This window comes from Arvicola amphibius, chromosome 8, assembly GCF_903992535.2.
Source record: "Arvicola amphibius chromosome 8, mArvAmp1.2, whole genome shotgun sequence".
In the NCBI taxonomy this organism is placed as follows: domain Eukaryota; kingdom Metazoa; phylum Chordata; class Mammalia; order Rodentia; family Cricetidae; genus Arvicola; species Arvicola amphibius.
This window is the reverse complement of record NC_052054.1, coordinates 34,944,988-34,972,717: the sequence shown is the minus strand read 5'-3', so window position 1 is coordinate 34,972,717 and position 27,730 is coordinate 34,944,988. Positions and strand designations below refer to the sequence as shown.

The following is a 27,730-nucleotide window of genomic DNA, read 5'->3' as shown; positions in this document are numbered from 1 at the left end:
CCGCAAAGAAAATAAAATATCTAGAAATAATCCTAACAAAGGAAACGAGTGCCTCTACACTAAAAACTATAAACAACTGAAGGAAGAGATAAAAAATGACAGCAGAGTTTGGAAAAGCCTACTCATGTATTACTAGAATTAATATTATGAAATGACTTTTTTATTAAAAGATATTTATAAAAAAATAATCTTATGGTTGGAGGATTTGATCAAAATGTGCATGGAATTCTCAACTAACACATGCTATATAGCTGAGCTTGGACTTCTTGTTTCTGTTTTGTGAGTTTGCCCCCGGGATAATAAATAATTTAGTGTGAACTTCTTCATACTACTAATAATAATAGTGGATAATAAAGTGAATACTTGTGAGCTATTATTTATGGACAATTTACATTGGTATAGTTTTTGTATATTATGAAAGTTCAAATTATATTTTTATTTGTTTATCATATTTGTACACCTATACAAAGTTAGTTTGTCAGATTGTATACATGTATGTTTCTACCTCTGTTTAAGACATTTTGTATATTGATACAACTTTAGGATATTTTTTTTTTTTTTGGTTGGGAACTGACCTCTTTTTTATTTTTTTATTTTTTTTATTTTTTTTTTATTTTATTTTTTTTTCCTGGGAACCCCTCTAGAGTCAAGCCTCTGCCAACCCTAGAATGGCTCCCTTAAGTAAGATATATAATTCCTTGTTCCCATATCCACCCTTCCTATATCCCAACCATCCTAAAAGTGTGAAGTGGAGGATGGGAAGAGCTTGGGGGAATAGGATGGTTAGGATATATTTTTGTATTACATCATATATTCCTACCTCTGATCAAGATACTTATAATTGTTATATTTTGAGGTCATTTACTGCACTGTTTTTTACATATTATTTAATATTCTAATATAAAGTCTTTAAGTTATACAGGTATTAAGTATTATAGGTCAATAGTTATTCATGTCTGTTATACATATAGTCAGATTAATTAGGTTCTTTAGTTACATAGAGATTGTATTTTGCCTAGATAGGTAATCTTCAACCACTTCAAGGATCTGTAGAACTTGCAGCTTTGTTGACATGAGACACAATTGTTTCTGACAGCACCAATTTATTCCCTAGAAAATGTTGAGCACCAAAAACACTCCACTCAAAGTTTGTTTTCTTTTTCGCATAATTGGCCTTTGGGCAAGGAACTGCTCATGCTTTGACCACTGACAAAGTGCATAGTGTCCAGACTAAATAAGCAGGATACACACACACACACACACACACACACACACACACACACACACACTACTAACAAACCTTGCCAAGACAGGATAAGACAGTTTTAAAAAATTTCAAGCCTCTAAAAATGGTCTGTCAGTTTTGCTAGGCCTTAGCCAAAGTTAGTTGCTTCAACATTGCAAATGAGACATTGGGTGATTGCTCAAGAAGCCAATTGTCTCTGTCATATACAGCTTACTTTAGAAGCGGCTTGATTGGACTTTCTGCCTACTCAAGTATTATTCTCTCCCTTCTCAGGCCTTTGATGGGGTTAAAGATTAAATAGTAATAGTTATCTTCCTATTATGATTTAGCCAAGCCATTTTCAATGCAAGACTAGACTCTTGGTGCGGGAGAATTGTCTGTATTCTGTCAATCATGTTTTAAATAAACGTTGATCGGCCAGGCAGGAAGTATAGGTGGGAAAACCATACAGGAAGTAGAAATGATACAATGAGAACAGGAGAATTCTGGGAAGGAGGAAGTTGATTCCTCCCACTCCTGCCCAGACTCTGAAGAAGCAAGATGTGAGCTACCCTGCTAAGAAAGGTACCTAACCATGTGGCTAGCATAAATACGAACAATTCGTTAATATAAGCTACAAGAGCTAATGTATAGCCTGAGCTAATGAGCTCATGATGAGTTATAAGTTTTATAACTTATGGAGATCTCTGTGTGATTTTCTTTGGGGCTTGCCGGCTGGGGGAACTGGGTGGGACAGAAAACCCAAACAAGCAGGCCCCTTATGTTACACTCTTTAAAAGAAAATGTTTATAAACATTTAACATATGTTCCTTGCTTAATATTATTTGTGTTTGTTGTCATTTTGTACTTGATATAGTATACTTGATATAGTTTTGTATTGGATTTGAAACTCTCTTATTTAGACAAAAAGGGGAAGTGATGGGGAATTTCTGCTAGCCTATGTACTTTAAGAAGAGGGTACCCGAAAAAAATGCTGTTCAGTCCAGGGTTCTCTCTCTCTCTCTCTCTCCCTCTCTCTCTCTCTCTCTCTCTCTCTCTCTCTCTCTCTCTCTGTGATTCCCATGATACATAGCTGAGATTGGTCTTCTTGTTCCTGTTTCATGAGTTTGTCCCTTATAATAAAGTAAAATATAATTGGTTTATATTGTAGTTAGCCTGGTATTTTTCAACCTGTGTTAATTCAACAAGCTACTAATTATATTTTATGACTATCTTAAATAGTAAAAAAAAAATCAATAAAATGCCCATGAAATAGGCTCTTTCTTGTGTAGGGTACCTGGTGAGCAAAAACTCCACCTTGTGATTTTTATGTGACCTGTGTTTGGAAGCACTATAAAAATGGCCCTTCAGTCTAAGACCTTCTACCAAGATGTTCAAAGAAAGTGCCTAAAAATAATGTTGGCTCTATGTATATGCAGTTAAAGATCTTTCTTTGTCTTTTGAAGGTTTCAGATGACACTCAGTGCCTAGAAAGACTCCATTCATCTATGTATTTCAAAGATTCAAATTAACCTTCCTTTCTTGCTTTAAGGATGATATAAAAATTAATACATAGTCCAAAAATCTTTCCAGATATTAGCAATTAAAAAATAAGCAACAAAAAAGAATAAACTTTGCAACCAATAAGCATGCCACTGAACTGAATAGATGGTTCTCAAAAGAAGAAATACAAATGGCCAATAGTTAGTGTAAAATGTGTTCAATATTCTTAGCCAGCAGGAAAACAGACATTGAAACTGCTTTATATTCTATCTCACTCCACTTGAATGGCTACCATCAGGAAAACAAATGACAGCAAAAGAAAGTGAGGGTTTAGGAATGAGGAGCCTTTATTTATAGTTGATGGGAGTGTCAGTTGGCATAGACACTGTGAAAATCAGTGTGGGATTTTTAAATACTCTAGAAAGAGAGTGACTTTATGATCCAACTATACTACTCCTTAGCAGCAGCCATGTTACCAAAGAATTCTTCATCCTACCTCAGAGATACTTGCATGTTGATGTTTATTGCTATGCTGTTCATATCAACAATGAAAAGGATTACAAGATTCCTCTCCAACATTTGGCTTGTACATTCTCTCTGCCCTCTCTTTCACAATGTACCCTGAGTCTGAAATGGAGTGACTCCCTACTTAGGGACACACTGTGGTTGCTTATTCTCATCACTTTTATCAGTTTTGAGTCTCTGCATTAACCAATGCCCCATGCAGAATGAAATGCCGTTGATGAAAGCTGAGAGAAATACTAATCTGTAAGTATAGACATAAAAACTTAGAAGACAAATTGACACCATGACCATTTAGCAAAACATAGTAGTAAGTTCACCCTTAGAGAGTAAGCTTTACCAGCCATGACCTTTTCAACATAATCTAATCAGAATATACTTGGTTACTGATTACTCCCATAACATTCACAACATATCATGCCAAGGACATTTCCTCCCAGGAAAGTCATTGCTGTACCCCATGTGGTCAGCATCTAGGTAGGACTATTGATGGCTCTTTCCCTCAAACAATGTGAAGAGCAGGGTTTAGTGTTGTGTAAGCTAGCCAGAAGGAGGAAATTCCATCTCAGATCCAGCCTGGTTTCTCAATATCCTGCAAACCAAGTGTGAGGTAGCTCAATCAATGAGGCTTTCTGACCTACTTTTGGTGGGCAATCAGGGACACTAGTAATATATATTGTTTGGGGAACTCATACTGTTTGGTGGACTCTGGACTTCTCTGCCCAAAGACTCAAATTAACCTTCCTTTCTTGCTTTAAGGATGATATAAAAATTAATACATAGTCCAAAAATCTTTCCAGATATTAGAAATTAAAAAATAAGCAACAAAAAAGAATAAACTTTGTAACCAATAAGCATGCCACTGAACTGAATATATGGCTTACAGAGAGCTATCCCCCAAATGACACTTGGATTTTTGTTTGATGAGCTTATCATTTATCAAATATTTATTTATTTATTCATTCATTCATTCTATATCTTAACCACAGTTTTCCTACCTCCTCTCCTCCCAGTCTTTCCACCCATTTCCCCTCTACCTCCCTACCCCATCTACTCTCCCTCTGTTCCTATTCAGAAAAGGCAGGTCTACCACGGAAATTGACAAAACATGGCATATTAAGCTGTAGTAAGACTAAGTATCTCACCTTGTATTAAGTCTGAACAGGGTAACACAGAATGAGTACTAGGGTTGCAAAAGCCAGTAAAGGACCTAGAGGCATCCCCTGCTCCAACTGTTAGGAGTCTACAAAAAGACCAAGCTACACATCATATATACACCTCTGCCAGTCCCATTCAGGTTCCCTGATTATTGGTTCTGTCTCTGAAAACTTAGAGCCCAGGTCAATTGATTCTATGGCTTTTCTCTTGGTGTCTTTGATTCCTCTGGCTCTTGTAACTCTTCCTTTCTCTCTTCAGCAAGATTCCATGAGCTCAGCCTAAAGTTGGACTGTGGGGTCTCTGTATCTGTTTCCAGCAGTTATTGGATGAAGTCTCTCTGAAGGCTATTGGGCTAGGCATCAACCTATGAGTATATCAGAATATTGTTAGGCATCATTACATTGACTTTTTTTCCTCCAGTCATATTTGATTTTATTCGAGGTCTGTGGGCCATCCACCTTTTGGGTCTGGCACTCAAGGCAGAGTTAGGGGTGAGCTCACTCTTGAAGCATGGGACTCAAGCTGGACCAGTCAATTGTCTATCACTCCACAATTCTGTGCCACCCTTACCCTAGGATTTCCCATAGGCAGGACAGACTAAAGGTCTAAGATAATGTGGCTGGGTTGGTGTACCAATCCCTCCACAGGAAGCTATCTCTTTTTTAAAAATTTTATATTGGAATATTCTCTTACTATTTTATTTTTGTTTTTTGTTTGGTTGGTTGGTTTTTATTTTTCTTTTTTTAGATCAAATCTTGGTGTTTAACGCAGACCAATTTCTATTTTCTTCTGCTAGTTTCACAATTTCTTGTATTTCAGACTTTGATACCTTTTCATATCATTCTTTTGTCATTGTTATTTTTAGTTTCTTGCTGTGTGTTTTTGAGTAGCTTTTTTACAGAGTTCAGGACAGAGGTCAGGTTTAATCATCTGCATAAATAATACAGCTTTCTCAGCACTGTTTGTTGAAGGTGTTGCCATTTCTCCTATGTATTTTTTTGGCATATTGTTAAAAATACAGTTTATTGGAGGGGTGTGTGTGTGTGTGTGTGTGTGTGTGTGTGCTTAAAATGCTCTTTTATATTCCTTTGGCTTGTGTATTTATATTCTTTGGTCAGTGTCTAATCATTGAGTTACTATGGCTCCACAAAATATTTTTGTTGTAAGGAAGGTGGTTTATTTGTTTCCTTACTGCTCAGTCATGAAATAATCACACCGAAACTATATTATTTAAATCACTGATTGGCCTATTAGCTCTAGCTTCTTATTGGATAACTCTTAATCTTAATTTAACCCATATCCATTAATCTGTGTATCACCACAAGGTCGTGGCCTACCAGCAAAGTTTCAGCATGTCTGTCTCCAGCAGCTCCATGGCTTGTCTTCTGACTCTGCCTTCCTTTTCCCAGCATTCAGTTTAGTTTTCTCTGCCTAGCTCTGTTCCCCTATAGCTCTGCTATAAGCCCAAAGCAGTTTCTTTATTCATTAACCAATAAAAGCAACACATAAACAAAAGTACCTCCCACACCATATTTTGAAATCAGCCACTATGATGCTCCCAGATTTGTTCAAGATTGCTTCATCTGTGAAAGGACTCTAATGTTACATATGAATTTTAGAATTATTCTCTTTTGGTTTTAGCTTCATAAAGAGTGTCAGTAATATTTTCATGAGAATTACATTGAATATGTATTTGGAAGACTTTTAATGTTAAGGAAATTTCAGTGATATTGGTTATTACAAGGTATGAACTCTGTATATCTTTTTTGATTGTTTCATCTTGAATTTCTGCCATTGGTGTTCATTGGTTAAATTTATTACACAATATTTTTAGAATTGAATTGATTTCCTACCTTCTTTCTTAGCAATGCTGCTGGCAGTTTTTAAAAATTCTTCTAAATTTTGAATGCTGATTTTCTATACCTCTTCCAGCCATTTGGATTTTCTGAATAAAGTAACATACAGTAAGCATAGCACAGCAAATACCATATAGTCTTCAAGTAGATTAATTTGGCTTTCTTAATGGCCATTAGTGATCAGTTCTGCTTCTTTGCCTTGACAAATTGTTTTAAACACATATTTTTATTATCCTGTGATAATTTAAGATGTATTATATGGCTTCCTCATCACTGTGACAGCATTCCTGACTTTGACAACTGAAAAGAAAAAAAGCATATTTTGGAACACAGTTCAGGGAATGCAGTTCATCATGGCACAAAGTGTGTTGGTAGAGGGTGACAGAGGTAGCACATTAGGACACGGCTTATGATATCTACATAGAATGAGAAGCAAAAAGTCCCTCACCAGAAACACAGACAAACCATCAAAGCTGACCTGGATGGCACTCTGCCAGTTTGACCAATATTCAGAGGTTCCATGGCCTTTCAAAATGGTACAATCAACTGGAGTCCAAGTGTTTCAACACATGAGTTTTTGAAGACATCTTACATCCCATATAGTTTGTTACATCTCAGTCGGTTGGGAAGCTGATAGATCTTGATGCAGAACTAGGGACCAATGATAACCATCCAGGACAAACTGTGTCCCTGCATCTGTCACCTTAGGCCTATGTCTAGAACACACCACAGGAACTCAAAGACACCATCACTGACAGAGGATCAAGTGTTCAAGTCTCCATGTAAACTGATATTAGATACTTTAAATTCAAATCATAGCATTAAATTGCTATGATTAGATTATGTATAATCCCTAATTTAAGGTTAGTGTTACACAAATAGATGCAATGCATTATTATTACAAAATAATCACAATAGCTATTTAAGAAAGACTACAGGTGCTCAATACAAATATAAATGTTTTGTCTAAATATTTTCAGTATACAAATTGGTTGACTCCATGAATGCAGAGGCCATTGGTAGCCAATAATGATTCTATAGTGAATTACAGAAGATTCAAGTTACAGAAGCATTCTCTTTCAGCATGGATTATTTATTTATTCATGTTTACATTGTTATGGATATTCACATATCACTATTCATCTAGTTTCAAAATATTTCAGAGAAATATCTTTACTTACTATTTCATTTCTCTCTTCCCAGGTTGAGCTCTGTTAATCTTGAATCTGCCGTCCCCTATCCTACTGCGAAAAGCATTGCAAGTGCTGTGGAAGTTTGCCAGTGTCCACCTGGGTACAGTGGCAACTCTTGTGAAGTAAGTTTGTAGAACCAACCCCATCCGATAATGCTGCCGATAAACTTTTCCGAAATGGGCATTTTGAAAATTTCAATCCATAATGGCATAAACATAATTATATAAATACAGCTTCAATTTTTTTTATTCTTTAAAAATTTTATATATGTTTTCATTGAAATATAATATCTACCCCTACTTCCCGTCTCCTGATCACTGGGTCCTCAGTATGTGCTCTTTCTACTTTGCATCATCTCCTTGATTGATTTTACTGATATACTATGTCCAATGAGCCCCTCCCACAAGTGGGTGGGCGTGGTCATCTGCAGCAGCATAGACAACTTACCAGTGGCCCAAACCCCAGAAAAGAATGGTTCCTCTTCTCCTAACAGTTGGCAGCTGCCAATAACTCCTCAGTTAGGTGTAGGGCCTTGGACCCCCTCTATCATTCATGCTAAATTAAAGGAGTAATTAGAATTCATGGCTTTTCTTTAGCACTAACCATGTATTTTCAAAACTATAGTGTCCTTTCATTAGCTTCCCTACTACAACTGCTGTTTGTGTGTTCCTTCCCTTTCTAGCCAGCTTTAAGGTGATTGTGGCAAAATAACATTTCAAAATATTTCTTTTTTCATTTCTATTAGTGAATGGACACTTGTTTCATTTCTGTTTCTTCTTCCATTTTTAAGCCCTGTCAACCTCTCCTTCTAGCTCTTTCTGAAGAAAGCACCCTGGGCGCAGCAAACAATCCTTGAAACTTCAAGGGCAGAGTGTGTCGGAGAAATAAATTGCAGGAAAACTTTTTCCTAATCTTGAATACCTGAGGCTTGACCACTTTACTGTTGTCTCATTGTTCTATATTTGTAATTAAAAAAATGTTTCTTAATAATTCTGAATATCATTTTAAAATGATTTTTGAAATATTAATTAATATTGAATATTAATGTGTTTTCTTTTAGATAGTTTGAAACTTGATTTGCTTGAAATCTCTCGTGCACGCGCACGCGCGCGCACACACACACACACACACACACACACCCTTTCCTCGTGGAAGGAATGGCTTATAAATAAATAAGAACTTACGTTTCTGTAAGATGGTACCTTGAAGGAGTTATTTGAGTGTTCTGAGATGTTCCACGCCACAATACTATTTATGCCATTTGTAGAAACACCACAGGCATCACTTTGCTGGTTCTTGTGCTCTTTAAAGTAATACACACTTCCAGAGGCTACACAGCTTAAAGTCATGTTCATGACTAATGTGTCTTCTTTATACTGGGTAGAATTTTGCCTGTCTAGAAATGAAACTGAATGTAATTCATTGAAATACTTACTTTTCCAAAATTTATAGAGATAAGAGAAAAATAATCATGGATATGAATTAGTTATGTCAACTCAAATTTGATTTTACATTTAAAACATATGCTGTACTTGATAAAATATTCTTTTATTACAAGTCTTCCAGTTTTGATTTCAAACCAGTCAGGTCCCTTTGAAGTTTTAAATTCCTATTTCAGTTGGAATATTAAATGCCCTTTTTCTATTCTCGCTTTTAATATAGCTCCACTTTATTCTCAGTCCTCCCCATCAACTTTTATATGAAATGCCCATTGAATATAAAATCATCTGAATATTAGACCTGTTCGGTTATTTGCTTTTTTTCTTTTACCCTTTAGAAACATTTTTGATAAGTTATATATTTAGTACATTTTATAAATTCATCTGTATAAATTAGCAAGAAGTATACAACGCAGCCTCTGTCTTTAAAGATTCAGTAATCTGTTTAGATAGACAGAACAAATACCGCTGGAAAATTGAATCACAGCACTCTATAATGAAGAGAGCAGTAAGTGATAAGTAAGGTAATGGCGATAATCCTTCAAAGGGCTGAGCTGTTGTTCAGTGGAGGAAGACGTGTGGGACGACATCATGGAGAAGTAAACACATGATGATGGAGAGGAAGAAAGAAATGTGTAAGCAAGGAAAGAACAAAGACATAAAGAAGTGAAAATAAAAGCTTTCAGGACTCTTAGTACAATCATTGATACACTGAAATGGACAAAAGGAACTTAGTCAAGTTGGGGCAATGGATTTTTAAACTCTGAACTCTGGCTTTTATTTTATTTAACCTCTGTTAACCACTGAAATTTTAACAAAGCTTTTTCTCCTTAGAAGTAATGTTCTCTATCCTGACCTGACTTGTTTTGATCGGATTTTTGCATTGAACTTGACTCTTAGGGTAGTCACTATAGCATTGTTATCACTAATGTTCTGGAATATGTTGAAAGCTGAAGGAAATACAGGGACTATATGTCTCAGTTCCAGCTTGGTGATGACTGCCAGGCAACAGCCCATCAGTGACTCTTACTACTAAGTTATTCTCTTTTATCTTATTTGGGGGTCACAGTGTTGATTTGGAATATTTCTTGTTTAGGGCCTTATTTTTGTAGTTATCAAATTTTATTTCCAACTGTTATAGTTGGAAATACAAGTGGCTATTCTGCATGAAGAGTAATGATCTTTTAAATAAAGTCACACATTAGGATTACAACAATACTTTAGCCTATAGAAGGTTTGATAGGATTTTAGCAGTCAGTCTAATAATAATATAGATTGTATAGATTGTGTGTCCTCTGTATCTAGTAATAAAAATACTCCTCTTAAGGCCAAGGAGCCTGGAGAGGGAGGGAGGGGAGGTATGGGTGGAGGGGAGGGGAGGGAAGGGGGAGAAGGAGGGGAGAGAAGGGGGAGAAGGAGGGGAGGGAGGGTGGAGGAGGAGGGTAGGAGATGGAAATTTTTAAATATAAAAAAAAATAAAAGTATAAAAAAAAAAAAAAAAAAAAAAAAAAAAAATACTCCTCTTACCTTTAGTGACTAGTCACACACATTTGGACTCTATGTCGAACACCACTCAAAGAATGTTTTTTCTATTTTATTTTTTGCCCCTCATTTTGTTTTACTTCTTATAAATTTCTATGACTAGTCTCTACAATTTTTCTTTTGTGCCTAATATTTTATAATTTACCTTTCTGATAGATGATGATGTGAAATTAAAGCAGGCTACTAAGTGTTAGGCTGAAAGATTCTGTTTCTATAAAAGTGAGTTAATATTAACTACTTCCTAGATGTATTTATACTTTCATTTAGTTGACAGTTTTTGATGATCATATGCACTTGAGACAATGAAAGCCTTAGACATAGAAGACAATGTTCTAAGAATTACAGATGTGGTTGGTCTCTAGAAACAACACTGAAGGTTAAGACAGATCAGGAGTTAAGAGTACTGGCTGCTCTTTCAGAAGACTCTGGCTCTGCTCTCAGTACCCACATAGTGGCTCACAACAATCTGTAACTCCAGTTCCAGGGGATGCAGTGCTGTCTTCTCACCTCCTCAGGCACCAGGCACAATTTTATACACAGACACACAAGCACAGCAAAGAGCCATACACATAAGGGAAATAAATAAACATAATTGTTAAGTAACTAAAATAAGCAGAGTTGTTGAGAATGGATGTATGAGACGGGACATACAAAAATTTCTGTTTTGTTTTCAATAAAGCTAAATGTCACTTCTTCCTTGATGACCTTCACACTTCATTCCATCCTTATGTCTACTCAAGCAAAGCTGCTTTGCTCTTGCCATCAAATTCAAGATAGCCTAATGAGATCACATGACTACATTTTATTTTATCAATCTTCACTGTCATGTGACCCAGATGACTCCTCTTTCCCTCAAATGCTTCCTTCTTCTCAACTCTAAGCCATCATCACATTTTCAAAATTTCCATTTAGACAGCATTGTGAGGGTGAATTTGCTCTTCTCCCTTTTGTGGTAAATTTTTCTGAAGACAATAGACCATGATTTCACAAGGATGGTAACCATTCAATAAAAAACTGAGAGGCAGAATGTTGTGAAAACATAAATGGGTTCTAGAATAGTAGTTAAATAATATTCCTTTTAGAATACTGTTCCCTCCATTTCTATTATTTTGGATGGGAAATGGGTACAGAGGTGTAGATATAAAACTTGGTGATTATTGGCTTATAAATGGAAAGATAGATATAATGATTTTAATTTTCACATGGGTATTAATATAAATTCCATGTCAAAGGAAGAGGTTTGTAAATTAATTTTTGATTGCTGTGAAAAATAAACCACTATGACCAAGATGACTTATAGAATAAAGCATTTAATTGTGCTCACTGCTCCGGAGGGTAAGAGGCCATGATGGAAGAGCAAAGGCATGGTGGCAGGAACATCTCAGAATTCACATCTTGACCTACAGGCAGGAGACAGAGGACACACTGTTAATGGCATATGGTCTTTTGACGCATCAGAGCCCACTGTCCCCAGAAACATACCTCTCTGAGTGTAACTCCTCCTCTTTATCCTTCCTACATAGTTCTACAAAATGAAGACCAAGTACTCAAACTTATGAGCTATGGAAGTCATTTTCATTCAAACCACTGCAAAGTATAAGAAACTGGAATGCTTAAAGAAAGACTGATGCAAGCACATTTTAAAATTATTTTTTAAAGTATGTATTAAAGAAAATACCATGAGGATCCACCTTGACAACAATAAATCGCTTCTCTTTCTATTGTCAACACCCTTATGTCTTCCCTCATCTGGACTGTAGATTCTTTCTGGTTTTGAAAAGTATATGTTAGAGAAGGAATCACCTATACTGGAATGGAGAAAAGTATACTGGAAGGAAACATAATGTTAGAACCATTGTCTTCGTACTTCTCAAATTAAGAGGACAGTGCCTTTATTTTCTTCTAGGAAATATTAGTATATCTTTTTCATGTGTTTGTTATTGTTGCTCAAATGGAAGTCTCACATCCCGAGGCAAAAGGATCATTTCCCACGCTACACAGCATGGTTCTGTGCAGTTTATTACTTCAGTGGTTCTCTGTTGTTTCCATTCCCAGCTAGGAAAAAAAAAAAAAAGACTTTTTCTGACATATGATGGTATATTTAACCATCGAGAAACATAGTAAATAACTCGCAAGACCAGAGTTATTTACTTCCAGAGGGCGTAAATATTTGCACATTTCATTTTTACATCTCATCTTGTCTGTGAAGGTCCACACAGAAAGGAAAGGTAATGAATGGCAACAATAAATGTGAGGTTACCTGACGGGCAGGTAACGTGCCATGCAAGTACCCCACTGTTACTGGTTTTCTGTTTTTCAAAAAATTTTGCTCCACATTTAAAAATTGTCAGTGGTGAAATACAAGCATGCTTATGGTCAAAGAACATAAATATACTAGCAAGGCAATATATGCCAAATAAACAATAACCTATTTTATACAAATTTGAGAAAGCATAAAGGACAGAAGAAATGGAAGATATGATAGATGAATTATGAATGTGTACCAGTCACAAGGTGTACTGAAATGAAAGATGGGAAACCTTGAGCATGTCTTCCACACGACTCCGAAGATTCTCTGGAAGGGGAGGTGTTAAGGGCAGTCGGTGTGTGGGGAGAGGTAGTCCATGCAGAGATTCAATCTGTGATGATATTGTGTGCTCTTTTAGCCAAAGACTCTGCAAGCTCCTTTTGTGCTGCTGCCTTTCTCAGTGCCTTTCCTTCTGTTTTCTTGTCTGTACTTTTGGCTTTGAGACTGTCACATTTCAATCCTGTATATCTGTGCTTTATTTTACCGTTTCAGAAGAGACACCAAGCTAATGCTTCCTCTAATCTCATACCTGCCAATAACAGTAAGGTCAGTACGAAACCCCAGTGTCAGGAGTAATAGCAGAGTAGTAATGTCCCAATAATGGCTCTGCTTCTTTGACAAGCACATTTGCTGAGTTTGCTACCTGGGTTATTTTCTATTATCAGGAAAAAGGGAACTGCTTTTCTCTTTTTAAAATGCTGAAAAGTCTCTAAAGCCACACCTTTGTTTCCAGTCCTGTTGGCCTAGGCACAGAAGAGTTAATGGTACTATTTTCGGAGGCATCTGTGAACCATGTCAGTGTTTGAGTCATGCAGAATCCTGTGACGACGTCACCGGGGAGTGCCTGGTAAGTGCTTCTCTTGAGGATGCTGACTGACAAGGCGAAAATCTGTTCAACAAACCCTACAACCTTGACCATGTGTGTCAAGAGGTGATGTGTCCAAACATCTTTATCCGGAACTGAATTGGAGGCTAAGAATGATCTTTCGTATAAGATCTGTCTAGCTACTGTGAGAAAGTGCTTTTCATCTTTGTCGAAAAACTGAATTAGGGTCAAATATATCATCATAAAGTGTAACTAAGGACTAGGATACACATCTACTATGAATGTATATGGTTTCTCTCTCTTCTATAAATCTACCAAAAGTGGACTATTTTAAAACAAAAAATTATTGATACCCCCATAATATGGAAAAAGCATAAAATATGGCCATCATAATAAAAATAATTTACTTTGGTATACTTTAGACATTTCTTTCACTCAGAAAATAAGAACATTTTATATATATATATATATATATATATATATATATATATATATATATATATATAGTTTTGAGCTTTGATATCAATTAAAATGTTGTGTATTTATTTTAACATACTAATCATACATAATGCATCTTCAGTGGACTTGTTCCTTCTACGATTGGCTCTGTACCTTTTACCCGAGTGCAGAGTACTGTTTTGCTGGTGCTAAGTAGTTGGAGGCCTGGAGAATTCTGAACAGACACTCAGAGGAACTCAAGGGCATGCTAGTTTTATATTGTCTACCCTCGCATGAAGCTTGAAAGAATTCCTGTACCATTAGTCTCACAAAACACAATTTGAGGTGGTGCAAATTTGAGAGGATATCATATTCTATCTCTCTGCAGAATTTAAGGTAGACTCTGTTGTCTCTAATTTGTATGTTATGTTCCTCTTGCTCATTTCTCTGCTTTCTCCTGTACTTAAATGCTACAAGGAAAAAATCCAAAGTGAAAAATCAGGGCTTTTGTTTCAATATAATTTAACATTTCGGTTTATGGTGCATTTTCTGTTTTCTCGGCATAAGACTTTTGTTCAATTGCAGAGCAGCATAAAGCATGATAGCCCTAATTTGTGGATCAGTAGATTTTTCAAATGGCGATTTTACAAATAAAAAGACGGAGTGATTTCCATTTTAATTATACTACAGCCTTTTAAAGTGACTCAGGGGGAAATATTGAACTACCTTTAAACACTTTATTAGTATGCAGTAGAATATATCCAATTCCAAGCTAACGTTAATTTGTTTTACTTACCCTGAAAGGACAAAAATAAATATGCTACAATACCAACCTCATAATGTCCCTTAAGGTATTCTATGAAGTTGAGTTCATTAGGATTAAATCAAATCCTGAAGTTAGTGCCTTTGATGATATGATGCATTGTAGAATGGGGACCATTTGTTTCAGAACGAAATAGTTTCTTTCAGTAGAGTGGTGAGAGCAGGAATGGAGAATTAATTGGTAGGCAGGGCCCAAGAGGTTATTGACAGTTTGATGGCCAAAAGGAGAGAAGTCAACCTTCCTGTGATGGAAGGATCTTAGGGAAACCATGATTCTTAGTAGCTGAGACACAGTCTCCTCTTTGTGGGTTTCCCACGGGAGCAGATATTCCTGTGGACTCTTCTGGAGACGGTCAGGTGCCACTTCTCTGTATTGATGCTGATGACTCTGTGCTGCATTCCCATCTGAATGGATTAGTTGTGACATCATCTACACAGACAATGATCTTAGGATGTGGGAACTGGGCAGATATTGTTCATGAGAGGATTTCTTATTGACCAGTCAAAAACACCAATGATAGCTTATGCTGGAGAGGAAGTGGAGTAAAGGGAACACTCATCCATTGCTGGGGGAATGCAAACTTGTACAACTACTTTGGAAATCAGTATGGCAGTTTCTCAGAAAATTAGGAATCAACCTACCTCAGGATCCAGTAATACCAGTCCTGGGCATATACCCCAAAGATTCTCAGTCATACTACAAAGGCATTTGTTCAACTATGTTCATTTTTTGCCAGAACCTGGAATTTATTTTTTAAAAAGGTGTTTTTTAAAACCTTTGAAACCTGATTACAAATGAGCACATTTGGGTTCAGAACAAATTCTGGGTTTCTGCTGTGCAGTGTATCTACATGACAAGGTTATGTGCATTGGAGAAATCCAGAGAGTATTTCAAGCCACCTCAGAAGGCAGTGTGGTTCTCAGTATTTTCATGATATGAATTGCAAGCATTGTTTGAAAGTCACTTTGATAGCCAGCTACCTATGAAAACATCCAGTTCATTGTTCAAAGATAGAGTAAAAAAAAATCTATCTTTGCCAGTTTTGATTTCCATTGTTTTGGTTACCTAGTGCTGTCTCAGTTTTGATTACAAACATACTTAAATTTTAAGAAAATTTGTTTCTATTTAATGAAAAGTAAAAACAGAAAGTATATTGAACACACTGCATTTATTTCTCTTTCAGATCTGTAGTTGAAAACATGCAAATTATCTAAAATTTTAGTTGAATTTCAGAAATTCTAATTTTGTCCTGGTTTCTGTGTAATCAATTGAATCTGGCTTTAAAAATTCAAAAGAGGGGCTGGAGCGATGGCTCAGTGGTTAAGAGCACTGACTGCTCTTCCAGAGGACCTGAGTTCAATTCCCAGCACCCACATGGCAGCTCACAACTGTCTGAAGATCCAGTTGCAGGGGATCTAACACCTTCACACCAATGCACATAAAATATAAGTTAAATAAACCATAAAAAATATTTTAAAAAATTCAAAAGATTTTATAGATCTAATTTTTATCATGTTAACTTGAAATATGAAAATAATAAGCAATTTCTTAGGCTTAAGTAAAAAAGTGACTTACAATAAATTTGAAAAGTAAAAGGAAGTTTCAGGAAGACCCAATTAAAAGGAAAAACCATTTTCTGTAAACTGACCCATTTTTCTTAGGTATCTTGTGATAATTGTTAACAGCAAGAGTAACATTTGTGTTTTCTTTAAAAATGATTGCTAAAAAACTTGGGAAAGAAATTTAAATAAAGATAAACCCATTTTTAAATATAATAGTTTTGTTTAAAAATACCTCTTATTCACAATGAACTTCAGCTCCTTAACTCAGAATTGAATAGGAAGTTCAAAGTTAAATTAATAGATTATATTTTTGATATCTTTCAACAAACAAGCGTGACCTCTCCAAGGAATTTTAATAGGTTATTCTCAGAATTGTATCTATACTTATTAATACCTATGCTTCTGTTGAGTTCATTTACTAAATATAATTGAAATCACTCTTATTTTAAAACATCAAAATAAATAATATTCAGAGTTTCATTAACTTAGTCTATTCCAGTGGTCATGCAGGTTAATAACTTTATACTCCCAGTTTACAATTAATTTGTATTTTAGCTTCTTCTCTCACAGAATTTCTCGACTAATCATAAAATAAAAGCTTCATACCCCTGAGTTCTATGAGCTCTGTTTCAGTATGCAGGAAAATTATTAGTGGTATATCTTTATTAAACCGAAATATATTTCATTAGTAGTGAGTACATTTTGATATTTTATCACTCGAGACTAATCATGACAAACTCTTGGAAGCCTCAGAGACAATTCTGTACTGGCAACTGAATTGTTCACCTGAATCTCAGACTTGGTGCCTTTTACAAATGCAGCCAACCCAAAGAAGGCAATTGAGTTATTATGGAAAAAAATCAAGAAGTAAATTACTCTGTATTTTTGGAAAAGACATGTTTCTCAAAACAAATGGCAAGTGCATGTATTTCTGATTTTTTTTAATTTATTAAGGCAATAGTTACATACCTTATAGTTTCATTGTACACTGTTGTATGTTTAAAGTTTCTTGTTTTTTTTTAACATATTTAAATATGGGCCAAGTAGTGTCCTCACAGACATAATATGGGAATGCATTGTCCAATCCATTAGAGTCCACTAAGTCCAAATTATTGTCTGAGCTGAGAGAGTAAATCCCAAAGGATTTACATAATGAACTACAGTTCATATTAAGATTTTTAGTGTTATTAGGACTTTATGTCTAAATACAAACACACACACACACCACACACACATGCACACACAACCTGATAAAAATAAAAATAGGAAATAAAATTTTCATATTGAAAATTTTCTTAACGAATTTTGGCCATTGTTTTATTTTAAGTGTGTTACACCAAAAAAATATAGTTAGAAGCTGAATGTTAAATAGGTGTTAAATTAACTTCCTGTGCTTTTTTGCGCTATGAAGTTGAACATTTAACGTGTGAAATTATTCTCGCAGATGGGAACACACTCATAACTTTAGAGAACTATTTTTGGTAACGTGGTTGTGCTTCAAACCAAAGTAATGAACTGGTGTGCACTTCTTCCTCAGGACTGTAAGGATCACACAGGTGGCCCCTATTGCAATGAATGTCTTCCTGGTTTCTATGGTGATCCCACTCGAGGAACCTCTGAAGATTGTCAACCCTGTGCCTGTCCACTCAACATCCCATCCAATAAGTAAGTACCAGGTTGACCTCACTTCAGAGCTTCACTTCCACTTCTGCAGGTGCACTTTTGATATCAGAAAGATACGTTTGTGAGTTTCTTGAGGCGGTGACATAAACGCTGAAATGGGAAGTATTTTAAATTGTGACCATCTCAAACGATTTTGCTATTTGGGTTCTAGATTTGATTTAGAACTTAGATAAAACTCGCATGAAATTTTGAAATTAATTCCGAACAACAGACCTACTTTGTACAGATATATACTCCTCATAAGTAATCATTTACTGTAATATATCTTTATGTTATAGTTTATTACATTTGATCCATGGCATCATTGTGTCATAAATGAGTATTGAGCTATGGATGATTGCTATATTAACCTGCATAAACAATATAGATTTTGAAAAATGTATATTATAAACTTCATTTAATTTCTTTCAATTTTTCTCATTTATTCACCTACATAAATGATCTATTGGAGCAGACCTTTTAGAAAGAAAGAGACAATATGCAGCTTTGCTGAGTCTCTTTACTTTATGCGACTACTATATTTCACTTGCTAGAAGGGCACATTCCCAAAGCACAGGCAGGTCTAAATAAGCAGGTCCTGAAACAGCCACAATGACAACAAATACTGCTATGGTGTGCACCACACTGAAAATAAATTAATAATGGTTATAATGAATATTTATTAATGAGTGTCATTTTATTTCTTTGTGGCTGTCATTTCTGATGCTACAAATTAAACCCAGGACCTTGAGCATGCTGACGGACCACATGCTAGACAACTGAGCTACAATCCTATTTGTAATTAAATTCAAATAAAATAAATTCCTTTTTCAATTTCTGAGATTCCTCTTAAAGGCAAATTTGATGCTTAATAAAACTCTTGCTGTAGTGTATTCCTTCAGCTCTTTCCCATAACTGTCATAATACCACAGACCAGAAATTGTAAATACTCTTCAGGGAGAGCTGTCAGCTGCAGCCTTTTAACATGAGAATTTGATCAATAGGGCAAACTCTAAGGCCTTAACCAAGAAGACCCTGTTCTATTTGGTCATCTGTTAGATTTATTGAATAATATTCCAAGTGAAAACTCTGGAAAGAATTCTACCACTCTTTAAGTCCTCTGGGGAACTGACGTTTCTGCTGTTCACATTGGTGGAATCTTCCCCCTCCTCTCCAAGCACACTTCTCTTCAGAATTGCTATTGGCAACGAGAGGGCAAGCTACTATATAGTGAAGGCAGATGTCAGAGCAAGACATAGATCCAATCTCTGGATTTCGGTGTTCCATCTTCAAGTATAACCCTGTAAGACAGGTAATATTGTTTATTTATTATTTATAGATGAATAAATGAAGTTTCTGGAATGATGGCATTTTTATGTCACATCTAGAGCTAAAATTCCTTGGCTTCCTGCTAACTCCATACTTCAAGATGCAAAACATTGAGCAGGTTACCAAAATGCCACTCAGCTCCCCAACTTGACCCTCTTATGGAGCTGTGTGTAAATCACACAAACTATGTCGAGCACTTAAAATAGTGGATGATATAGGGAACAGAGAACTGCTTTAAAGTAAACTATTCAGAGTCATAATCTCAATTATCCCGTTGGAATTTGAAGTTACTTAATATCCCTATATTTTTTCTGGTCCTCAACAGTACATGTTAAAGAACTTTTTTAAGAAAGTAAAATCTATATTTTAAGTGAGAACAATAAAAACAACTCATTGATCTGCCTAGTAAGTTAGGTTCCACAGAGAAACACAAAAAAGAAAGGAGATACTGGTTTAATGTATTTTAATGATCGTGCATTTCTAGAGTTCAGGGAGTGAATCAAGACAGGCACAGAACTGAAGAACCTTTAATCACTAAAGGTGTCAGAGAAAAGAAAGATGGAAACTGGAAAGCAAAGACTGTAAAGGAAATTACCCCCTAAGCAATGGCTACTCAGGCCCATACTGCATGTAGTAGGCCTGGGCTGGACATAATTTGACAATATCACTGTCAGCTTCACATTTTAAGGGTTCACCGCATGTTCACTGTAGCTGAATGTTATTGTCCAAGCCATCTACCTACACATAAAAATAATTATTCCACGTCAGTCTTTACTGACACAAACAGGCAGTGGTCCCTGAGATTTTCCTACATATCCTAAGCCAAAAGATTGTCAGGATTTGCACAGCTGTCAGTTCAGCAACACTGGCCATTCATTTTGGGGTGTGAATCCCAGCCCAGTGTACTTTACAAGTTAGAAACATTTGAATGGATAAACATTACGGATTTCCTCTCAAGTCTGACCAATTTTGTGCATAAGAGTCATTCAGAAGAGAAGTCGCTGGGTATCTACTGGCATTCATGACCCATGATCCCTCTGTGTTCACTGTGTGTCTCTTTTTATAATGGCTTCTAATTATTTCTTCCAGGTAAAACTCACTCAGCAGACATTAAAAACCCATTCATGCTGCCAAAGGGATTGAAATCTCAGTATCCAATAACTGTGTTTCCTAAAACAAATACATTCCAGTCTGGTTTAATTAGGTTGATCAAGTTTTCTAAAAAATAAAATAATAAATATAATATAATAAATATAATAAATGTATAATAAATAATAAAATAAGTATAATATAATAACATCAATAACAAATGGCAGAATTAAATAAAATTTAAGATAATTTATTAAACTAAATATTTATTTGTAAAATAATAATTTTATTTTTAACAGCAAATTTGTGGGGAGAGAGGCTGCATATTTTAAATTACTGATTTAATTGTGGTATTTTTATAAACAAAAAAATAAGAATTAATGCTATTCTACACAGTTTATAAATCATAGAATTTTTTAAATTTAGATATTCTTTTAAATTTAAAACAATTTACAAAATGATTACAGTTTAGCTACACATCCATGTTGGGAAAAGATTATCTTTATCTAATGACATAAATATTTTCATCAAAACAATTCCATAGGTTTAGGCAAAGAACATAAAGAAAGAAAGCTTCCTCATGTATGAGGAATTAAAAAACCTTAAGGAAAACTTTACTGTTGTGATCTGAGCAGGTGCTCTGAAGTGTAATTGAATATTCACATTTAATTTCTAAGATGAGATTTGAATTTTCACAGGTTATTCAGAAATAATCAAAAAAGAGCTAAAGGTTTCTGCAACCTCCATCTGAAGTGCAGCCTTAGTGATAGTTTTATCTTAGTGATTTATCTCTTAATCCCTGGTCATAAATCTTAGAAATCACAGGCATTTTGGCACCAAATTTCTTAGATAATATTGCTAAATAAATCAAATGTGAGGGAGATAAAAACAGATTGGTATGATTATTAAAATATATGGATACAGATGAGCATATAATATTTAGATTATAAATATAGATCACCTTCATCAGCTATTTAGAATGTACACTGTCCTTTTCATCTTAGTGATGTGTATATTTTAGCTATAGACACTAACTAAAGTAATGACATTTTCTTCCAGAGAAACAAAGTATAAACATTTCAGTTTATAGTCATTCACTTTTGGTTACACAGCTAATTAAAGGCAAAAAAAATCCACTAATATTTTTGCTTGAACACTTAGGCTGTAGAAAAAAAAAATAGATGCTATCATTGAAGACTTTTGACATTTCCCTCAGTTATGTAACGTGTTTGGAGGTATTGTCAGAGTGAACAAGATGTTGGGCATTGACGAGTCGTACGTACTACTGTCTTAACAATACTTGGTAGGCATCAGGAATACTAAGATGTTAGCAAAACAGTGAAACATTTCTAGAGCTGATGTTAGGGATCACACATAAGGTCATATTGGGCTGGGGACGTGGCTCAGTGGATGAAATACTTGCAATATAAATACAATGACAAGAGTTTAAATCTCCTGTGCCTATGTAAAAGTTGGCTAGGCATGGCAGATATCTATAGTATCAGAAATTAGGAGGCAGAGATAGGTTATCTGAAGAGCAAGTTACCTAGCAAAACTAGTTAAAATTGTTGAACTCCAGATCTAGAGAGAGAGAGACCCTTATTCAAAAAATAAAGTAGATATTAATCTAGTAAGATAACCAGCCTCAGTTTCAGGATATCAAGGATGGGCACACACATACATGTGCATCCCTATACATGTGTGCATACATAAATACCAAAGCACATACACACATGGACACTACACATGGATACACACATATATAGTAACACTGAATTATCAAAATTGGTAGTAATAATTTGGAAACATATTTTTGGACAAGTTATTCCACTATATTCTATGACAATTTAACATTGATTAGAATAAAGCTAATTACAGCTATACATGTAAATTCATAGTTACACATAAATAGATTCACATATATATTCTTGTAGTACTATAATTGTACATATGAATTTAGGCATGCACACACACACTTATAAATAAGTTTTTATACATATAATAATAAATGCTTAGCTATCAAGAATGGCTGTACAGTCCATCCCAGCAGCACCTTGCCCTTCCCCTCATGTTTGCTCTTGACTCACCCAATATTTGGTGTCCTGGACTGGAAAATCTAGGAAGCAGGACTTTTTTTTTCTATTGGTAAAGAGTGAGCCAACTAGAGTTGAATGGCATAAGGTTGGAATCACTGGAAATCAGTGCTCTTTCCCTCTTTGTGTCCCAGAGCAATTAGCTTCATATTTGGGCCAGAATCAGTTTGGAGATGCCTCCTCTGCCAGTAGATTCTCAAGGCATCATTACTATGCACATTAGTGTCTCATTGTAATTGTATTTATGTTGTCGGTTGTCACCTTCTTCTCTAACTGCTACTGCAATTACCCTAGAAAAGAAACAGCATTATTTACAAATATGAAAGCATACGTAGAGGGATATTTTAAGAAGAGATTTTATTTGAATATACTGTAGCAAGCATTTTTATTACTGGGAGCTTAAACTCGTGACTTCTCACCAGCAATTTTGAATGACAAGTGGTTATAGGGAGAGAAGAGGATTAAATGAAGACCCTGAAGTCATGAATCTCATGTAAATTCTCCTGGAAATTAGTGCATGACCTTGAGGAAGAAAAATTTTGTCTCAACCAGCCTATAGGAATCTGTTTAAATGCAGTACAATTATGATAAAAGTACTCTGAAATGTAAGAGCTCGTCACATTGAATAAATTGTTATTGCTTAATATTTTTCTGAAAAAGTATTGTTCTCTGTCAGTGAGATCAGTTGACTTTATTGCTGTTAGTTTTAACTGACAAGGGAGTATTTTTAAGAATTTTAAAATTTTAAAGATTTATTTTAGAAATAGTTTTAAGGTGTCAGGAGTTTGTCAGCCATATTTGGCATGTCTTTATGGTAAACTGATTTAGAATGTGAAAAAATAATTCAGTTGGTTTTCATTCAGTCACTATAGTCCAACAAGGTTGGCAAACTCAGTCTTCCCCTCGGGGTCCCTTTCTCCATAAAGATGAGGCAGTTGCAGAATGACAACTTTGGAAAAATTCACATGTGCAAAATAGTGAATTGTCAGAATCCAGTTCCTGTTTTCAGTTTTGCAAACAATAACAAAGACAAGTAGTGGGGTCAATTGGATTTCCATTTGTTTGTTTTAGTATGTGCCAAGACTTCACACATTTGAACCCTCTTGTTGTGAGCGCTTCTCTAACAAGAGATTCCTCTTGTTAGACCACAAGCTAGGTTACCACAGCATCCAGCAGAACCTCTCCACTTGGACAACGTTCATAAATTCAAGGTTTTCTTGGCTCTACTTTCTCTGATCTCACAGATTCATTAGTCTTTACAATGAGTTGAAATAGCTAGTCTGGAGGGTCTAATGGATCATAATAACTTGATACTATAGAGAAATGAGAATTATTGAAGCACTGAAGGACCATTCAGAGTTAGACCAGGGGGAGGTTACTTTTCAATGGTAGTCACAGTCTGATTGGCATCAAAGTTGGAAAAATATTCTCAAGTCATGCCAAGTATCAGAAATAGAAAGAGACCAGGTCCCAGCATGTTTAATTTATTGTGATCTCTTTAATTATTTGGCTTTTAAGCAAGCCTTTATTAAATTGTTTTGTATTGTAGAATAGGAAATATTATAGGGAAAACACAATTAGAGTAAGAATAATTGTCTCTTCAGCCCCAAACTGGAACTGTGTCTAAAGTCAGGTAAAGTTTGGGACATGCTGGGGGATGTGAAATAACAAAGCTGGCTCGGTTTAACTTGTAGAATTTAAGTCAAACAGAATGTACGCAGGAGGTATTTGCTAAAAGATTCTCTAAGGATTCCACCCATGTGACCTCATGCCTGTGGGTGCACATTCACAGCAACCTGTGTGGATGCATGCCCCATGGCTGCTGGCCCAGGTAGTAAAACTTATACTGTCATAAGCAAAACTTATGCTGACTCCACTGCTGTCTAAACATCTCTCAGATTTCTCCATGCTGCTTCAGATTCTGAAGGGTGTGCTTGGAGAGAGAGGAGGTGAAAGTCAGTTTCACCAGCTGCTATGTGTCCACTCTTTTTTATTGGTGATCTCGGAGCCAGAGCAGTCAAAAGTCAGTTAATAACATGTCACAGGGACACTGCTCTCCGCTGGGCTATCGTTGTATCCGTTAAAATAGCAATATCATTTCATCCTCCATTGGCCAGATTCTAATTTCTGCCTGGGAGATGAGAATGGCCAGCTTGTACCCTTTGGTCACAGCAGCAGTAGAGAGATATGAGGATCTACTGCTAATGATCTCATGTATGCCCCCTCTTCCTGTCTCCCAAACATCACCACAGCTTTAGCCCAACGTGCCATTTAGACCGGAGTCTGGGATTGATCTGTGATGAATGTCCTGTTGGGTACACCGGACCACGCTGTGAGAGGTAAGCACGTACTACATTGCCCTGCGAAATGATTTCTACCTTGGGAGTTATAAAGTCACAGGCATGATCTTCCCCTGCTCCAGAAAAGCTGCCGTGCTCAATGGGGTAAAATAAACTTTCTTATCACACTTGCCCACAAATGCATTCTATTTTGATAGTTTATTTATTCTCTGGAAATTGCTCTATAAATCTCCATTCACTCCAGGGATAGCTGATTAATGTTTTAATCTTAAAGGTTAAGCATTAACCTATACTTTTTCCAGAAAAGTATTGCTCAGGTGGAAAGCCATCATTTTAAGATTTATCTTACTGTCTATGCTTGGCACCATTTATTTTTCATAATTAGCTTTTTGTCCTTAAAATGTGGCTTAAATTCTCAGTTCATAGTTCAGCAAGTGGCCTATAATTTACTGTAAATATGTTTGAAACAAGACAAAGTGTAATTTATTATCATGACTTACATCTTCTTCTATTCATTCTTAAACTGGTATTTTAATTCCTGTTGAGTGTCTGGGCAGCATAGACATTATGTTAGACAATTTCCATAATCATATTTTTCCTTAAATATATTTAAAGAACTATTTCTTGTGTGATTCACTCCCAATTTAAAGTGATGCAAGCTAGTTCCTTAAAGATGTGTGCAAACAGATCACTACTCTCCTGTTTTGAATGCTGAAAAGTCATCTCCCCGTTGACCATTGCTGCGGATATGGGTGAGGCAGAGAAAGTAAGCCAGACCATTAACATGGCCTGCCTTCTCTCCTCCTCAACAAGGCTATCCATCAGGAGAGCTATTTCTGCCCATCTTTTCCTGCCGTCTTGGCAGCCATCACCTGTTCAAACCTTCACCCAGGGAGAATTTGGCCAGCAGCGAGTAGTCTGCCCACAGCATGCCAGCTGCAGGAAGTCCTGCTTGTGATTGTGGTAACATCTGTACATGAGGAAGTGGAGAATAGACCTGAAATAAGAGGGATTTATTTGCTGTTGAAAAACCGAACATCTTTAATTGTGTTTTTCATTAAAAAAGAAAAGAAAGGCATGTGTATATATGGCATTCTAATAGAACAACATGTCATCGCTAAGACAGATTGACATCAATGTATAGTATCCCCCAGCTCACCACAGGCAGTCTTTTTTTAGCAACTGGAAAATGACAGCTGCTTTGTCATACAAGGCTATTAAATCTGCTTATCTGGGTGAGCATGGTCTCTGATGTATTTATAATGCTCTGCTTCATGCATTGTCCTTTCTACACATTAGACAGTTTATGAGATACCTGCAATTTAACAACTTACATTTGATTCAACAAATATTTATTTTTCAAGTACCATATTAGGTACGAGGTAAAACACTGAATACAAACAGATGTGCCTTTCCATCTTTGTCCTCAAGTAGCTCACAACCTTCTTGGGGAAGAATAGTCACATGTGTTCTAGGGAGAATTCTAACTGATGATGAAAATCAGTAAGAAAAGAAATAGCTGACAGAAAGTGTGATGCATTGTCTAAAAACTGTATTAATCACATGCAAAAGAGGGTGAGATACATACACTCTGTAGCAAATGGTACATCTTATTTCCAATTTAAATTTGTCATCCAAAAATAATCTACTAGTATTATTCAAGAGGTGATGAGCGACTATATTTTCTTTTTTTTTTATTTTTCTCATGGTTTATTTTTTTTATATTTAAAAATTTCCATCTCCTTCCCTCCTCCTCCCCCCTCCCTCCCCTCCTCCTCCCCCTTCCCTCCCCTCCTTCTCCCCCTTCCCTCCCCTCCCCTCCACCCATACCTCCCCTCCCTCCCTCTCAAGGCCAAGGAGCCATCAGAGTTCCCCACTCTCTGCTAAGACCAAGGTCCTCCCAACTCCCCCCAGGTCCAGGAAGGTGATCGACCAAGTTGAGAAGGCTCCCACAGAGCCCGTCCATGAAGAACAATCAGAGCCCAGAGCCATTGTCCTTTGCTTCTCAGTCAGCCCCCGCTGTTGGCCACACTCAGAGAGACGGGTTTGGTCGCATGATCCATCAGTCCCATTCCAACTGGAGTTGGTGATCTCCCATTAGTTCTGTCCCACCGTTTCCATGAGTGAACGCACCCCTCTCGTTCCTGACTTTCTCCCTCATGTTCTCGCTCCTTCTGCTCCTCATCGGGACCTTGGGAGCTCAGACCAGTGCTCCAATGTGGGGCTCAGTCACCTTCCCCATCTGTCGCCAGCTGGAGGTTCCCTCACGGTCCTGACTTTCTTTCTCATGTTCTCTCTCCTTCTGCTCCTCATCAGGACCTTGGGAGCTCAGTCTGGTGCTCCAATGTGGGGCTCTGTCATTTTCTTCATCTATCGTCAGGTGGAGGTTCTATGGTGATATGCAAGAAATTCATCAGTATGGCTATAGGAACTGGCCTTTTGATGCTCCCTCTCCTCAGCTGCCCAAGGAACTAACTGGGGGCGTCTCCCTGGAAACCTGGGAACCCCTCTAGGGTCAAGTCTCTTGACAACCCTCAGGTAGCTCCTTAAATTAAGATATATGCTTCCCTGCTCTCATATCCACCCTTCCTATATCCCAAGCACCCCATTCCTCCGAGCTCCCCCCGCTCTCCCCTTCACACTTTTCTCTCCCCATCTTCCCTTGGCCCAGTCTTGCCCAACCCTCAAGTTCCCAATTTTGCCTGGCGATCGTGTCTACTTCCAATATCCAGGAGGATTACTATATCTTTTTTTGGGAGTTCACCTTCTTATTATCTTCTCAAGGATCCCAAATTTATAGGCTCGATGTCCTTTAATTATGGCTAGAAACCGAATATGAGTGAGTACATCCCATGTTCATCT

General features: G+C 36.4%; 1 protein-coding gene across 2 annotated transcripts in view; it reads left to right on the top strand.

Moving 5' to 3' along the window:
- The window catches only part of Lama2 (laminin subunit alpha 2), a 594,199-nt gene that overhangs the window by 351,014 nt on the left and 215,455 nt on the right, over window positions 1-27,730 (top strand). For both annotated transcript variants that reach the window (XM_038339597.1, XM_038339596.1), the window contains exons 15-18: window positions 7,468-7,579; window positions 13,480-13,593; window positions 17,933-18,060; window positions 24,821-24,907. In XM_038339597.1, coding sequence (XP_038195525.1) covers window positions 7,468-7,579; window positions 13,480-13,593; window positions 17,933-18,060; window positions 24,821-24,907 — 441 coding nt within the window. The remainder of the gene's footprint in view (window positions 1-7,467; window positions 7,580-13,479; window positions 13,594-17,932; window positions 18,061-24,820; window positions 24,908-27,730) is intronic.